This window comes from Tenrec ecaudatus, chromosome 10, assembly GCF_050624435.1.
Source record: "Tenrec ecaudatus isolate mTenEca1 chromosome 10, mTenEca1.hap1, whole genome shotgun sequence".
In the NCBI taxonomy this organism is placed as follows: Eukaryota; Metazoa; Chordata; class Mammalia; order Afrosoricida; family Tenrecidae; genus Tenrec; species Tenrec ecaudatus.
Window position 1 is genome coordinate 152,763,037 of NC_134539.1, and position 16,074 is coordinate 152,779,110.

General features: G+C 54.2%; 1 protein-coding gene across 3 annotated transcripts in view; it reads left to right on the forward strand.

Annotated features, from left to right (window-relative positions):
* Positions 1-16,074, forward strand: part of RAB37 (RAB37, member RAS oncogene family) — a 70,250-nt gene that overhangs the window by 48,186 nt on the left and 5,990 nt on the right. For 2 of the 3 annotated variants that reach the window (XM_075559438.1, XM_075559441.1), the window contains exon 1: positions 14,399-14,491. In XM_075559438.1, the coding sequence (XP_075415553.1) occupies positions 14,399-14,491 (93 nt within the window). Of the gene's footprint in view, positions 1-6,879; positions 6,991-14,398; positions 14,492-16,074 lie in introns of those variants that run through there. The other variant, XM_075559440.1, reaches the window with a different exon arrangement.

The following is a 16,074-nucleotide window of genomic DNA, read 5'->3' on the forward strand; positions in this document are numbered from 1 at the left end:
GGAAAGAAGCGTCGTGGCCTGTCTTAGTGTCCTCTGTCTGGCAACTCTGTCTATCGCCTACCTCCTCCCTTTCCCCAGCAGGATCCCAGCAGACCGTCGGGACCCCGGTGCGTTAGGAAAGAAGCCATTTGGGTCATTTTCTTATTTGGAACCTGGAGCCCACGACCGCTCAGTGCCACACATGCCATGGGACATCGTGAGGGGTCGGTGAGCCAGTGAGGGGGGCATGACTCCCCCACCCGCCCCCAGAATCAGGAAGAAGCAGGTGTGCAGGGTGGTATTTGCATAGAAAATCAGCCGCTGATAAGGGGCCTTCGTTCCAGGATGTGGCCAAGGTGGCCTCTCAGTTCAAATATGTCCAGCCATAAAGTGAGATCGGTGATGGGGGAGGGCTCGGTCCCCCGCCCCCCTCTGGTCCCCTCTGCCCTCCCCCGCACACCCTCTGCGCGGGGCATTCTGGACAGCGACACGGAGAAATAGGGCCAGCAGAGAAGCTGACACTCCCAGGGGACCACGGCAGAGTCATCCAGGGATGGGCAGCCCTAGAAGACAGGGAAGGAGCTTGGTGGCTCTGGTGGAGCAGCAAGGGGGGGCGGCCCCTGAGCTGCTAGAAGTCCTGCGTGTGGCCCAGCCCTCAGGTACTGCGCCCAGCCTGGGGAGGATCCCCTGAGAATCGAGCAGGGAGACGTGGCCCCGTGCCTCTGAGTGGTGGCCACATGTGTCTCAGCTATTTCCCCTCCGTGGCTTCTCTTTGGAGGTTGTTTCCATCAGCCAGTGCCTCTCTGCTCCTCTGCAGGCGGGTCCATGGGTCTTTTTCTGGTGTTCAGAGCCACTTTGGGAGTGCTGACCGCCCCATTCATTGAGGTTTTTCTCAAGGCCATCCCTGAGCCTCACCCCCCACCCCCACCACTCTCCACGCCTCCCAAGCGCCAGCAAAGCAAGAAAGAGCGTACTGGACCTTGGCACAGCTCCCGCCCCGAGAGGGGCCCTGAGTACTCTGGCCAGCAAGCCTTGCTTTTATCAGGATCGATACGGCAGCTATCGGAAATGGTTTGCCTCGTCTGCAAAATCACTCTTGGCCCATTTGTTAGTCAGGGTCTCTTATGAGAGAATCCACATCCCATGAAATCTCTAGAACCGGTCCTGTGGCAAGAGCTCCGTCTATTAGTGGCTCCTAAGGGCAGAGGGGAGGGAAGGAGGAGGGAGCCAGGAAGACTCATGGCTTCGAGGTGACTGAGCTTCTGTTCAGGGTGATGGGAAAATGTCCGGATGGAGGGAGTGGTGGTATTTGAAGAACAAGATGAACAGAATTCATGCCACTGAATTGAACAGGTTCCCCCTATCCCGCACCCCCCTCCAAAAAAAGGGCGGATGTTTTGTTATGTGTCTATTTACCATAATAATCATCATAACCAGAAAGAGGTCACATAACTGATTTGTCTTAGAATTGCGGTGGGAAAAAATATTCTCGCTGCCTTTGTCTCACACACTCCGTCTTGTTCACCGAGGTGTTCGGATCACCAGGACGTCGAAAATCGAATGGCCCGGCCAAGGGGAGTGACTGCCCAGCCACTCCAGGCTGCAGGATTTTCGGACACATACACCTTCTATTTGTATCTCCTGGCCTTGTTGGTGGTGGAAGTTTTAAGTCACCTCGAACACCTTTCGGAAGTGGGTCAAGTCCACAGACAGACCTAAGCAGCCTGGTTTCAGGAAAAAAAAGAATCAAGAACTCTGATCTGCTGGCGGCCAGGCTGACCCAGGAGCATTGGTTAGAACCTTGGTCAGACAGGCTGGAAAGAGGAAGCTCTGGGGCCGGAAGGTGGCATTTAGCTTCTCGAAAGTGGAATCAAAGAGGAAGGGTTAGTTGCAGGAAACATGGCTTCCAATATCTACATGAAGCTGGAGATCACATGACAGGGAGTGTCGAAAAGCCGGAGGTGACCTGAAGGATTAAGGTGCGCCTGACCCAGCCATGTGTGTGAGTCGGCTCACTAGAGAAACAAATTCATAGACACTCATATGTATATAAGAAAGAGCTTTCTCTTTTTTTGCTTGCTTGGTTATTTATGTTTATTAGTTGGGATTTAATACATATATTATATAAGTCCATATTTCAATCACGTCGAATAGAATTGTACAACTGTTAGCACAATCAGTTTCCAAACATTCTTTTTCTACATGGTCTCTTAGACATCGTGTCCTTTGTACCTGCCCTCCACCTCTGTATCCCCACTTCCTCTCTTTATTCTACTTGCTGTCCCTCTTGGTTCATCAATCCTGGGTTTTATATATAGAAAAATGAAAAAGCATATAACCCACCTTCAAGATGGTGACCTCCATGGACATAACCCCTCTGAGATACACTCTAATATGAGCAAACAAAAACCAAACAAGACAATATAAACCAAAAACACTGAAAATTTTGGAAACCAGATCAGGTCCAGCCTACATCATAGGGGGATCTATTGACAACGTTTTAACTATTCAGGTCAGATTTATACCTTAGATCAGCGGTTCTCAACCTGTGGGTTGAGACCCCTTTGGGGGTCGAACGACCTCTTCACAGGGGTCGACTAGGACCATTGAAACACCATATTTCCCATGATGTTAGGAACCAAGACACTGCTCCTCTATCCGTCTCCATGCGGGTCCGCCCACATGCAGATACACCCACATATGAGTACCTGGCGTGATGATGTCATCGCACCAACTCCATCACATCCACCCCATACAAATACAGGTGTATGTACTAGAGTTGGTGCCATAATGTACCGATGTGGACCAGTCACACATGGGCAGAGAGCAGCTACTGTGCAGAGAGCAGCTACTGTGTAGAGAGCAGCTACTGTGTAGAGAGCAGCTACTGTGTAGAGAGCAGCCGTTGTGTAGAGAGCAGCTGATGTATTAAAAGCAGCAGTATTGGAGGCAAAATGACACTTCATGAATTATAATTATTGAGTAAATGTAAAATCATGTACTGTAAAATCATCAATTTGTAACAATGAAAATACATCCTGCATATCAGAGATTGATATTCTGGTTCCTAACAGTAGCAAAATGACGGTGATGAAGTAGCAACAAAAATAGTTTTATGTTTGGGGGTCCCCACAACATGAGGAACTGTATGAAAGGGTCACGGCATTAGGATGGTTGAGAACCATTCACTGCCTTAAATCTTTAAAAAAGAACTTTATATACAAGAGTAATTGAACATTGAGAAAACATCCCAGCCCAGGCCAGATCAAGTCCAGGCGTTTGATATTAGCCCATATGCCTGACACCAATCTAGAAAGCCCTCTTCAGACTCATGAAACACATGCAATGACGCCAAGTGCAGGAAGATCAGAGGCCAGTGGGCGGAAAGTCTTGGGCAGAGGTCCTCAAACTACAGACCGCCGGCCACATACGGTCCCCCCCAAGGACATTTATCCAGCCCGCTGGGTGTTTTTGCCCCATTTTGGTTTTTTACTTCAAAATAAGATAATTGCAGTGCGTATAGGAATTTGTTCATAGTTTTTTTTTCACAACTATAGTCCAGCCCTCCAATGGGTCTGAGGGACAGTGAACTGGCCCCCTGTTTTAAAAGTTTGAGGACCGCTGGTCTTGTGGACCCAGTGGTGATGGAGGCATTCAACGCTGGTGTACATCTCCATGTGGCTCTCCAGTTCCAGGGCTCTTTCGTAGCTCAATGTGTTTTGTCAGCAGGAATATAAAGAGTGTGTGTCTGTGTGTCTGTCCCACCTCCAGGAAGGTATTTATCCCCATGGCGCCTCCAAATGAGGTCATCAAGCTGTGACCTGATTGACAGGCTAAACTCCACCCATTTCCAAGTTGACAGGAGATTATGTAACTACCACACCATGGTTGTTCCTTGTTTATGCATTTTAATGGGGGCTCGTACAGCTCTTATCACAATCCATCCATCCATCCATTGTGTCGAGCACATTTGTACATTTGTTGCCATCATCGTTCTCAAAACATTTTCTTTCTACTTCAGCCCTTGGTATCAGCTCCTCATTTTTTTCCCTCCCTTCCCTACGCTCCCTCCCTCATGAGCCCTTGATAATTTATAAATTGTTGTTTTTTGATTTCTTACACTGTCCGCGTCTCCCTTCACCCACTTTTCTGTTGTTCATCCCCCTGGGAGGGGGGTTTATGTAGATCATTGTGATTGCTTCCCTCTTTCTCCCCCCACCTTTCCCTTACCCTCCTGGTATCACTACTCTAATTATTGGTTCTGAGGGATTTATCTGTCCTGGATTCCCTGTGTTTCCGGCTCTGATCTGTAACCAAGTACATGCTCTGGTCCAGCCAGATTTGTAAGGTAGAATTGGAGTCATGATAGTAGGGAGTGGGGGGGAAGCATTAAAGAACTAGAGGAAAGTTGTATGTTTCGTCGGTGCTATAGTGCACCCTGACTGACTTGTCTCTTCCTTTGGACCCTTCTGTAAGGGGATGTCCAATTGTCTACAGATAGGCTTTGGGTCTCCACTCTGCACCACTCCCCCCATTCACATTGATATGATTTTTTGTTCTCACTCCATGGTATCTGCAATGACCTCATATGCACCTGAAAACTGGGCCATGAATAAAAAAGACCAGAGGAAAGTGAATGCTCTTGCATTAGGGGGTGGGGGGGTGAAAAATACTGAAACGACCACGGGCTGCCAGCAGAGCAAACCAAGCAGCCAGGATGCCCCTTAGAAGGGAGGAGGGGAAGACTTTGTCACAGACTTTGAACGTGTTCGCAGGAGAGACCAGTCCTTGGAAAAGGACATCCTGCTCGGTAACAGAGGGTCCGCGGAAAAGAGAAAGGCCCTTAATAAGAGGGATTGGCCCGTGGCTGCAGCCATGGGCTCAGACATGGCAGCCACTGGGAGGATGGCGCAGGACTGGGCGGCACTGCGTCTGCTGTCCATCTGGTAGCCGTGGCTTGGTGCTGACTGGACAGCACCTAGCAGCAGCAACAAGTAGTAAAATCTGGAGCTAAGGTGACGAAACATCAGGGAAATCCCAGCAGCTGTTGGATGGCGAGAGAAACCTCATTGGGTCGCTAATATTGGGTGCCACCCAAGTCAATGTTCGACTCGTACTGATCCCGCCTGACATAAAGGAACTTCTCCAAAGGGCTTGCTAGGCTGTGATCATGACAGGAGCTGGTCGCTGAGTCTTCTTCTCCTGGCGTGTGGATTGGAACAGCCAACCATTTGGTTAACAGCCAATCATTTAATCATTGTCACTAGGGCTCCCTGTGTATCTATGGTTGTGGATTCAGGCAGATCCATCAAAAACAGTTGAGAAGCTGAAGTTCATAGACTTGACCTAAGGTAGCACCGCTAATCATTGTTTTGTGTTTTCTTTTTATGTCTCTATATTGCTGTCGGGTAAGCCTTGGACTTGCTGACTGCCAGGTTGGTGGTTCAAACCCACCAGCTGCTCCTTGGGAGCAAGATAAAGCTTTACTGCCCCCATGAAGCTGTACAGCCTCTGAACCCCTGTAAGGGGTCAATATGACCCAGTATTGACTCAGTAATCTTGATTTGGCTGTATTTTTGCAAGTCCAGCTAAATGCTGTATTTCCCAAGCTTTTCCAATTACCCTTAAGTCTTGCCTTTGAGAAGTTTTATGGTCATATATTCACTCATTCATTCATTCAATCATTCATTCATCCATTCATTGTGTATGAGCCTCTGGCTGCAAATGTTTCCCCTGTTGATCATAATTTTCTTTCATATATTTCTCCTGGACTCCCAGAATAATGTTCTTCCTACTTCTTGCCCCTAAGACACTCAGAGCAAAATGACTTTCCCTCTCACTTTTCTAATCTGTGCTGTTCTTTGAAATCTAGTCCTCTCCACCAAGGTCGAGGGCCCAGTGTGAGCACATACCCAGGCGCTCTGCAGACTTTTCTTGGACTTTCCCCTCTAGGATCCCCATGAACACAGCATCAGTCTGGGTCTCCCTAAAAGTCGATATCGCAAGGGGATGCAATGCAACACACAAGCATTTTATTAGGAGAAATGCCTATGAGATAAGCAGATGGGAGCCAGGAGAGACCATGGGCCAGGTCTGGTCCAAGTGAAGGAAAGCAGGGAGGAAGATTAAGTGGGCGTATCCTCTCCTGGTCAGCATGTGCTATGAGGAGCTCACTGTTAACAGAAAGGTTAATCCACCCAGGAACACCTCAGAAGAAAGTCCTGGCAAGTTACTTCTGAAAGAGCACAGCCATTGAAAATCCCATGAAGTGCAGCTCGACTCTGGTACCACTGAGGGTGCCATTATCTGGAATGGACTCAATGGCACTTGGTTTGACTGGGTAGAGTAGAGTTGGGTTGGGCTGAATGGGTTAAGCTGGGTTGAGTTGGTTTGGATGTATTGGGTTGGGTTGATTGGACTGGGTTAGGTTGGGTTGTTTGGGGTGGGTTGATTAGATTGTGTTGGGTTGGGTTGGTTGAGTTGGGTTGGTTGGGTTGGATTGGATTGAGTTGGTTGGGTTGGGTTGGGTTGGGTTGGGATTGGTCAGACTGGGTTAGGTTGGGTTGGGCTGGTTAGACTGGGTTAGGTTGGGTTGGATTGGTTAGATTGGGTTGGTTGGGTTGGGTTGGGTTGGTTGGGTTGGGTTGGCGTGACTTGACTTGGCTGGGAAGTCTGTGAGCCTCATTGTCATGGTCACCACAGATGTTTGTTATCTTAGTTTGGAACAAGATTTCCTCAGTGCCTTTTTGCCTTCTTCAGTGTACACAACAGAAAATCAAGAGTTCATGTGTATATGTCTGTGTGAACTTAGAAAGCACCCTCTCCCACCCACTGCCACATGATGTCTCAGAAACCTATGCCTGGAGCTGGCCCTTAACCTTTTCTCTACTGCAATTTCAGACTATCCTGGTGGGCGACAGTGGCGTGGGGAAGACATCTCTGCTTGTTCAGTTCGACCAGGGCAAGTTCATCCCGGGCTCCTTCTCAGCCACCGTGGGCATCGGATTCACAGTAAGCACCCATTGCCCTTGGCGACTCTAGGCTGGGTGGGCTCTGGGCCCGGTGTGTAGCTGTCAGGCTCCCAGCAGGAAACTCACCTGAGATCATTCGTGGGAAGTCTGAGATGATGATCCCCAAGGTGTAGACGGGATATTGGGAAGCATGAGGGGCACGCAGGAGGGGAGGGGACCATCACTGGTACCAGAGGCAGACAGATCAATGGCAAGTGCTCCCCCTCCAGTGGAAGGAGCAGGAAGGCAGCCAGAACACTAAATGCCTGCTGCTGCCGCCTTGCTTTCCAACTGCCTGTGCCCCACTCTCCTTCTGGGGCTCCCAAATAGCTGAATCCCAACAGAATCCAGCAAGCCAAGGAGTTAGCTGGCCTTCCAGGGAAGCGGGATCCAGAGGGGCAAGGGGCCAGCTGAAGATTTGAAGCCCAGTCCAGACTTAGCATTGCCACATGGTTTGGGGAACTGGCAGGCCGAGGGTTCACATTCAGCTTGTAGCACTCTGCCTCTCCCTGGGCACGCTTCTTCAACGTCCTTTGACCAGGACTCCATTGAAAACCAAGGAGTCCTCCCTCCTCCACACAGCCTCCTTCCCCTCCATGCTCAGTGACCCTTGACCTCCTGGAAGATCTAGAGGATCTCCTTCCTGGACAGTGTCAGGAGCAGTGGGGGTATCCCTGGGGTCTCCAGAACCTCCAGGATGAGGAAAAGCAAGCGTCTCTTCTCAGGCAGCACGGGTGTCTATGAGCCAAACTCAGGCCAAGTAGACACAGGGCCAAAGAGGTCTGCACAGTGCTGTGCTGTTGGGAGGAAGAGAGGAACACTCAGAAAGTGGGTCTCAAGCGGAGACCCAAAGCCCACCTGCAAGACAATTGGACAGGCCCTCACAGAGGGGCCATGTGGCAGGGGGCGGGGGGGATGAGGACGTCAGGCTGTGTTGTAGCATTGATAAAACACATAACTATCCCCTGGGTCTTTAACATTTCCTCCCCTTACTATTAAGGCTTATGTTTCACCTCATTAATCGTTAGGCCTACGTATACATTCAGGCATATAAGTAAGATCGTTCTATGCAGCAATGCCAGGATGGATGACCCTATAGAAACAGCAACAGGAGTAATATTCCCAGAGGATATGGGAAGACAGGGGGGAGGAGGGAGGGGAGGGGGAGCTGATAGAAATAATAACTGTAGATCTCTACTCAAGGGGAGCAAATAAAAAACTTCAGGTGGAAATATATATATATGTATATATGTGTATGTGTGTGTATGTATGTGTATATATATATCTATATATATATATAAAACAATGACAACAGAGGTCCTGGGGAAAAGGGTGGGGGAGGAAGGGGATAAAGGGGAGCTGGTAGCAAAGAGTTCAAGAAAGAAAAAAAAATGTTTTGAAACTGACTGGAGTAGCAATTGTACAAGTACACTTGAATTCTTTGAATTACAGTGTTTGACATCTGTAAGAACTCCCAATAAAATGACAAATTAATATAAAAAGAAAGAAAGAAAGTGGATCTCAGCCAGGAACACCAAGGGCCCAAGAAGGACCAGGTTTCTTAGTAACTGTCCCACAGAAGAGCCTGACCAGGGTGTCCCAGAGCCAGGGTGTCTGGAGCCAGGGTGTCTGGAGCCAGCTGGGCTCCTCCAGGGGGGGACCGAGAAGAGCAGGCTGAGTCCCTTCAGCCCCCAGGTCTCCTCACCCACTCACGTCTTTCCACAGAGGGCAAAGCGTGGGTGGGATGTAGGGGCAGGGGTGAGGACTCTGGTTCACGATCCACAGATGCCACAGACCACTGAATTTTGTCACTAAATCAGCAAGAACAGGGAGCCCTGGTGGTGCCGTTGGTTAAGAGTTGGACTCCTAACCACAAGGTCAGCGGTTCAAACTAGCAACTGATCTGCAGAGGAAAGATGCAGCTATCTGTCCCCGTGAAGACTGACAGGCCGGGAAATGCGGTGTAGATAGGGTGCTTGTGAGTCAGAATCAAATCAGAGGTAATGGGTTTGGGTTCTGGGCTTTGCAAATGATAAGAAAATCCCCTGAAGAAGGAGGTGTGGTCACACCGAGGCTGAGAGCATCCCACAGGTCAGCCTGGCCCCTTCCCCCCTCTCTCCTCGGGTGGTCCTTCTAGAGTCCCCCACTGTTTGCTTGGTTCCAGTCCACAGAGTTGGCACCGGGAAGGCTGGGCTCAATGGAGGCCTGAGAGCCTATTTCTGGACATGGGGGCACCGGGAACCCTGAATGGGGCATTTGCCCTGCTCCACAGATGGGACACACCCAGGGACACCCCAACGAGGGTGATGAAGGGCAGCCGCATCCCCACGGGCTTTCTGGGGCTCGTGTTGAGGACAGGAGGGAGTCCTGGGTATCACTTGCGTGCCCAGAAATCTGAAGCCCCCTGCTCTCTGCAGGCCCCCTCCCTACCGTGCACCCAAGGCCACAGCTGTAGTTGCCATAATGTGAATCCCCCCAGGGGTGTCAGAGCCAAACTGTGCTCCAGTGGCTGACCTTCCAGAAGCCGAGCACCAGGTCTTCTTTCTTCCAAGGCACCTCTGGGCAGACTGGAACCACCAGCCTCTGGGTTTGGCAGCTGAGCGTGTGAATTGTTGGCACCAGCCAGACACTCTATGCAATGTTAGGGACCCTCCATTCCGGCTCTTTCTCTCCCTCGGTTCAGAGCACACAGCTCAAGCATCCTGTGTCTCGGTGAGCATCAGGGCTGGAGGACGCTGGGCTCCTGGTGGCCCAAGGGCCCACCATCTGTCCCGTCCAAGATGTAAACACTACTCGCTGCTGGCAATTTACAAGTGTCCCGTGGATGGCGCTGGGCTCCCGCCCAGAATTCCCCTGTGCTGATGCCTGAGGGCAAAGGGCCAGTGCCTTCCCACTGAGCCAGCTCGGAGGTGGCGTACAGCCTGGCAGGCAGCAGGAGACAGAGGGGAGCGGGTGGGTAATTGATGCATGCCCTCCGGTCAGCTCCTGGGAGCTCCGGGCCATTGCCTTCAACCCTTGGGACCTGCTCAGGTTCTGGGTGACCGAAAACCGAAACCCACTGCCCTCGAGCCAATTCCGACTACTAGGGACCCTGTAGGGCAGGGTCAAACTGCTCTTGGGGGTCTCCCAGACTGTAGATCTTGATGGGAGCAGACAGCCGCATCTTTCCCCAGCTGTTGAGGACCAGCTGGTGGGCTTGATCCGCCCACCTTGTGGAAAGCAGCGCATGGCGTCACCGGTCACCTTGCTAGCTGCCTCTCACATCAAGGTCTTCCCCAACTCCTCCATCACCAGCTCGGGCGACTTGCCTTCAGGGCCTGCCAGCAGACAGGCTCATCTTCCTGCCAGCCCCTCCTCCACACAGCTCGGGCCCTCCTGGTAGCGTCTTGCCTCAGTCTCCCCAACCTCTTCAGGGGTGTCTAAACACCGCTGCAACAGCCATCTTCCAAACACCTCGCTCTGCCCCTGCTCCCATTCCTGCAGCCTTCCGTGGCTCCCTACTGCCCACCAAAGAGAGTCTAAATCCGTCTGTCTGTCCGTCATCTCTCTGAGGGTCCAGAACCAAAGGGTCTTCACACACTCCGTCAGTGCACATAAGAATCGCAGAGGCGGGAGGAGCTAGTCTGAAATGTGGATTCCTGAGCCCACCCACACAGGTGCCAATTCCATAGGACTGGGGCAGGGGGAGGGGGTGGGGGTGTACAGATTCTGCCCTTTGAGGCAGGTGGCCCCCCACCACAGTTTGAGAACTTGAGCTGAGGTCTCATCCTGGCAGCTCCAGGCTGCTCACGCACCCCTCCTCATCCCAACACTGCCCACACCTGCCCCGCCACCTGGAGTGCCCTTCCGGGATGCCTGTGTGCCCTGTTACTTCCTGGAGCTCCAAGGTGGCACACTGGGTCCCTCCCCTGAGCACCCAGGGAGTCTCCGTGTGGCGTCCACCACCTGCCATGAGGCCGGCTGATGGGTGATGGGGGTGGGGCGCCTGTGTTTGGGAGATTGTGGAGTGTGCGCCCCACTTGGGTTTCTGTGAGCTATGGGACTGGGAACCGTGAGACTTACTGGGGTCGTTGCAAGAGTGCTGTGTTGGATTATGTGTAATGTGTGCACGTGGGGATGACGTGAGCTGGAGGGAACATGAAGGGCGTGTGTGCCATGAGGGGAGCCCTGGAGATGTAATGAGTTACCCATTGGGCCTTTAAGCATGTGGTCAGCAGTTCGAAACCAGCCGCTGCTGCTCAAGAGAAAGAGGAGGCTGTCTATTTCAGCAAAGAGCCACAGCCTCGGAACCCACGGGGGCAGCTCTACCCTGTCCCATAGGGCGGCTAGGAGTGGACATCCTCTCTCTGGCAGCGAGTGAACCACAAGGGGAAGCATGGTCTATGGCTGATGTGAACTGCCGGCAAGTATGGTGTGGGGAGAGGAACATGTCTATTTGGGGCTAGATGAGGTGTATGTGTAAGAGGGTCATTTGAGAGGTGTGTTTCTGGAGCCTGTGTTGACATCATGATCTGTGGTCTCGAGGGGGTGTGTTGTGGCATGATGTAGGATGCATGTTTGTGGTATGACGGAAAATATTCTCGGTGTGGTGTGGGATGCAGTGTGTTTGTGGTGTGACGTGAGGCGCGTCTGTGGTGCAGCGTGGCACGGGTGTGGTTGTGGCATGGTTATGTGAAGGAGAGGTCCGGTAGAAAGTGTGTACGTCTCTATGGTGTGGCTCAAGGCATGAGTGGTATGGTGTGATGTGTGTGTCACAGGATGTCATGTGGTGTGTGTGATACGAAGCTTGTGTGTCAGTAGCTTGAGTTGTGTGTGTTTGTGGGTGACATGAAAAGTGTGTGTTATGATGCGAGACAGGGATCCTCCAACTTTTTAAACAGGGGGCCAGTTCACCGTCCCTCAGACCCGTCAGAGGGCCGGACTATAGTTTAAAAAAAAACTATGAACAAATTCCTATGCACACTACACATATCTTATTTTGAAGTAAAAAAATAAACAGGGCAAAAACACCCGGCAGGCTGGATAAATGTCCTCAGTGGGCCACATGTGGCCTGCGGGCTGTTGTTTGAGAATGCCTGATGTGAGGTGTGTGTGTGTGTGTGTGTGTGTGTGTGTGTGTGTGTGTTGAGGTCTATGTGTGATATGCTAAGGACGGTGTCTGTTATGTGATGGAGGTGACATCTGTATGTTTGTGGCATGACTTAACGTGTATGTACAGTGAAAGCTATGTGTTTTCAGTGTGAATTAAGGGCATGCATGTATGGGGGACCGTAGAAGTGAATGTGTGAGGTGTGAGCTGTGTGTGTTTGCAGTGTGGTTTGAGGAATGTGTGTGTGTGTGTGTGTGGTATGATGTGAGGGAATGATGTGTTATGTGAGGGAGTTGATGTGTGTACATTTCTGGGTGACTTCACCTGTGTGTGTTAGGAGGCGAGGTCAGTGTGTGTGTGTGTGTGTGTGTGTGTGTGTGTGTGTGTTGAGAGAAGGGGGCCACCATGACACACACACAGCTTGAAAGGTCAAGAGGCCTCAATTTCTCCAAGGCCGTGCCCTAGATGAGCCTTTTCCTGGAAACTGTCTAAAAGGCCCCTGTCCCTTGGTGAGCCCTGCTCCTGGGGTGAGGCCCTCCCTCCAGGACAGGCTGCCTCCCTGCAGAGCCGTGCCCTGGACAGACGCAGCTGGCCCAGCCAGTCCTGATGCCCTTGGGCTGTCCTTAAGTACCCTCCAGGAAGAGGCCCCCCCACCATGTGCACAGACTTCCCCCCTCGGTCAACTGGGCCCTAAGGCGGTGGTCAACTGGGCCCTAAGGGCGGTGGCGTGGCAAGGGTCTCATTTCCTCAATTCTCTGGGAAGCTCTCACCTCATTGTGTGACCTTCCCCATTCTGACTGCCACGGGACCAAGAGGGTCCTGTGGATCCAATAAGACAAACACAGCTGCCCACCCGCTGGCTGGCCTGGTTCACACCCCACTCCCCCTCCTCCCCCACCCTCATCCCTGAGGGTGCATGCTTGAGTCCTCGGGAGCCTGGGTGCTGAGGGATTTGAAACCAGGCCCCCAGCAGCCCGCATGGGACATGTCTGAGGGCTACAGCCCCTGCTTCTGTCCCTGGTGCTTCCCTGCAGAGAACATACCTCACAGAGGGCCAGGCATGCTGCCTCCGGAAGCAGGGGCCCAAGCCTCTTGCTCTGTCCCTGCCCTGGACTCTTCTCCAGATACCAGAAAATAGCTCCAGCTGGTGCCCGCAGAGTCTGTCCTCCCAAGGCCTGCAAACCAGCCCACCAAACCTACCCCCCCAAGACAGCCACCTTGCCAGACAGAGCCCAACTGCCCCAAGACTGCCACCCTTCGCCTGGAGTCACCTGTAACCCTTAGCCACCCAGTCCCAACACCTAAGTAAAAGGGCTGCAGGGGTCCCGCTCCCTCCCCACACACCCCTTTGTGACATAGTCCACCCTGTTGTGCCTTGGGCACTGGAATTCACTTGGAAAGACTGGTGGGGGAAGGGGGTGGGGGAAGGGGCGATTGACTGGCTGACACAGGTCAGCCAGGTATCCCTGGACCCTGCTATGGGGGACACTCCCCACCCACCCTAGCCCACCCTGGGGCTGCAGGGTTCTCTGCTTTAAAAGAGCCTTCCTGGGTCATTCCAGTTCAGAGTGCTCAAAGGGAGGGGGGGTCGACCTAGAGAAAAGCCCACGCTTCCTGCAGGATTGGGAGGTGGGTGCCGGAAGTCTGCATGAGAAGGCTCTCCCGGGAAGGGACTTGCTGGGCACAACCTAGCGGGTCAAGGGGAAATGAGCGGTAATGATGCTGAAGGCACAAAGTCCGGGCCGGGAAATCGCAGGCAGGGCAAATGCGCCTAGGTAAATATGGGTAGGTAAATTAATATGTTCAGATGGACTCCGGCTAGGGTGCGCTAGCTAAGGGCCTAGGCCCTGCCTTCAAAAAAGCCCCCAAGCTGAGAGCTAGCTGGCCAGGGGCCAGCTGTTAGCCACCTGCTGGCTGGGACTCTAGCACCGCCTTCCGGTCGCGCTGAGCAACTGCAGGCGGACTGGTCCCAACAGGCAGACCTTCCCAGTGGGCAGAGCAGGGTCTCCCAGGACAGAGCCCCAAGGGAATCCACTCCCTGCTGTGGTGGCCTAGTGTGCGGGGGTGGTCCTGTGGCTGGATGTGGCCCCCAAGCTCTGAGCCAGGCCAGTGTTCTCAGGGACTGCCCGCCATCCCGAGGGTGCTGGCCCTGCGCGCCCGGGCAGGGAGGGTGTCGTCGAGGGTGGCGGGTGGGGAGGAGTCTACAGGGTCGCTGCCTGGGCCGGGGTGGGAGGTGCGGAGTGGGCGGAGCCAGGGGCGGGGCCGGCCCTGCGCTCTCTGCCAGCCGGCCGCCGGCCCAGCTCACCTCTCGTCCAGGGACATGCCGGGCACGCCTGGCGCAGCGGCCACCCGGGATGGCGAGGCCCCCGAGCGCTCCCCGCCCTGCAGTCCGAGCTACGATCTCACGGGCAAGGTGGGTGAGCGCTGCGCCTAGCGCCGGGGACGCCATGCCGGTTCCGAGGGTCGCCCCTCCCCGCGCCCTTGTCCCTGAGACCCCCCCCCCGCCCTCCCCGCCCACCCCCTTTCTTGATGCGTCCGTTGCGGAGCGGCCAGCCGGATCCCCGGAGGAAGAAAGGAGGACAGCCCCTGGGAGCGCCCCAACCTCTAGGGAGGGGGCTGGCTCGGCGGAGCGGGGCGAGGACGGTGGGGAGGACTGAGCGCCGCCCCAGGTCCAAGCCCAGAGCCCTGGTGGCGCAGTCGCTAAGTGCTCGGCTGAAAATCAGAAGGCTGGCAGTTCGAAGCCAAGGAAGCAAGTGGTGGCAGTGGGCTTCCGTGGACTCGGAACCTGGGAAGCCCTATGGGACCCTTCTACTTCCTACACGGGTTGTTTTGACTCGGGCTGGACTGGACAGCCATGGGTTGGGTTTGGGGTTTTTTTTTGTTGTTGTCGTTTGGACGGCTGGGCCGAGGAGCCTCCGTGGTGCAAATGGTTAAGAGCTTGGGCGACAAAGGTTCGAATCCCGCAGCGGCTTCCGTGCAGAACGCAGCCTTGGAACGCTATGCGGAAGTCCTACTCTACGCTAGGGGGTCCCCATGAGACCCAGTCCACCCGACCACTCGCCGGGCTCGTGCCTCCCCAAACCCATGAACAGCCGTAGCCATCCGTTCGTGGAGACCCCATAGGGCAGAGCAGGGTGCCCAATGCACCGCCGTCCTAAGACGGGGAGGGGGGAGGGGGCGGGGCTCAGAGAAGAAGCCGCCTGGAGACTCCGCGGGCTGCGGGCCAGTGGTGGGGCGCTCGTGTCCCTGCGCCCCGACCTGAAAACCCTTAAGGTCCCCCGGTCCCCTCCGGCCAGTTCCTTCGAAGGAAGGTGGTCCCAGCCTGGAAGCAAACCCAGGAATGCTTACAGTTGGAGCGACTTTCACCTGGGGAGAGGGAGGGGCTGCCCTGTGCTGCAGCAGGGGAGGGGGGAGGGCACTGGCCCGGCCCACCTTCCTCAGGGCCTCGAAGAGGGCACGCACAGAGAAGATGGGCTAGCGCTAGCAGGGAGGCCACTCAGCCAGGGCTGTGTCCCCTCTAGAGTGGGCGTCGCCGGACAGGGGCTGCCCGGTATCATCCGCTGCTTGACCTTGAAGGAGACCTGCTGTGCCCGGGTTTCCTCCCCACGCGGGCTCACACGCTAGGAGCCCCGCCTCCACTGGGCAAGTCGGCCGTCCAGAGCCGTTGAGATAGGCGGCCTGTGTGGGCTCGTGGCCGGAAATGGGCCCCTGCACCCTGAGGGGAGGGGAGCTCAGAGGGCCAACCCCAGGCTGGTGGGACCGCCTGCCTGGCCTCCGTGCCTCACCAGCCAGCTGGGCTGTTTGCCTGGGCGGTGGTGTCTTTGGGACATTGCCTGGCTGGGTGGGGGCACCCTCATTTGCTGAAGGCAGCTGTGATCTGTAAAGTACACAGGCATTCCTTTGCCTGCCCTCCTCCCATCCACCCTCCCTCCCTCCCTTTGCCATCAGGGCTGAGGCTAGGGGTGGGGGGGCTAGGACCAGGAACCAGGGAGAGGG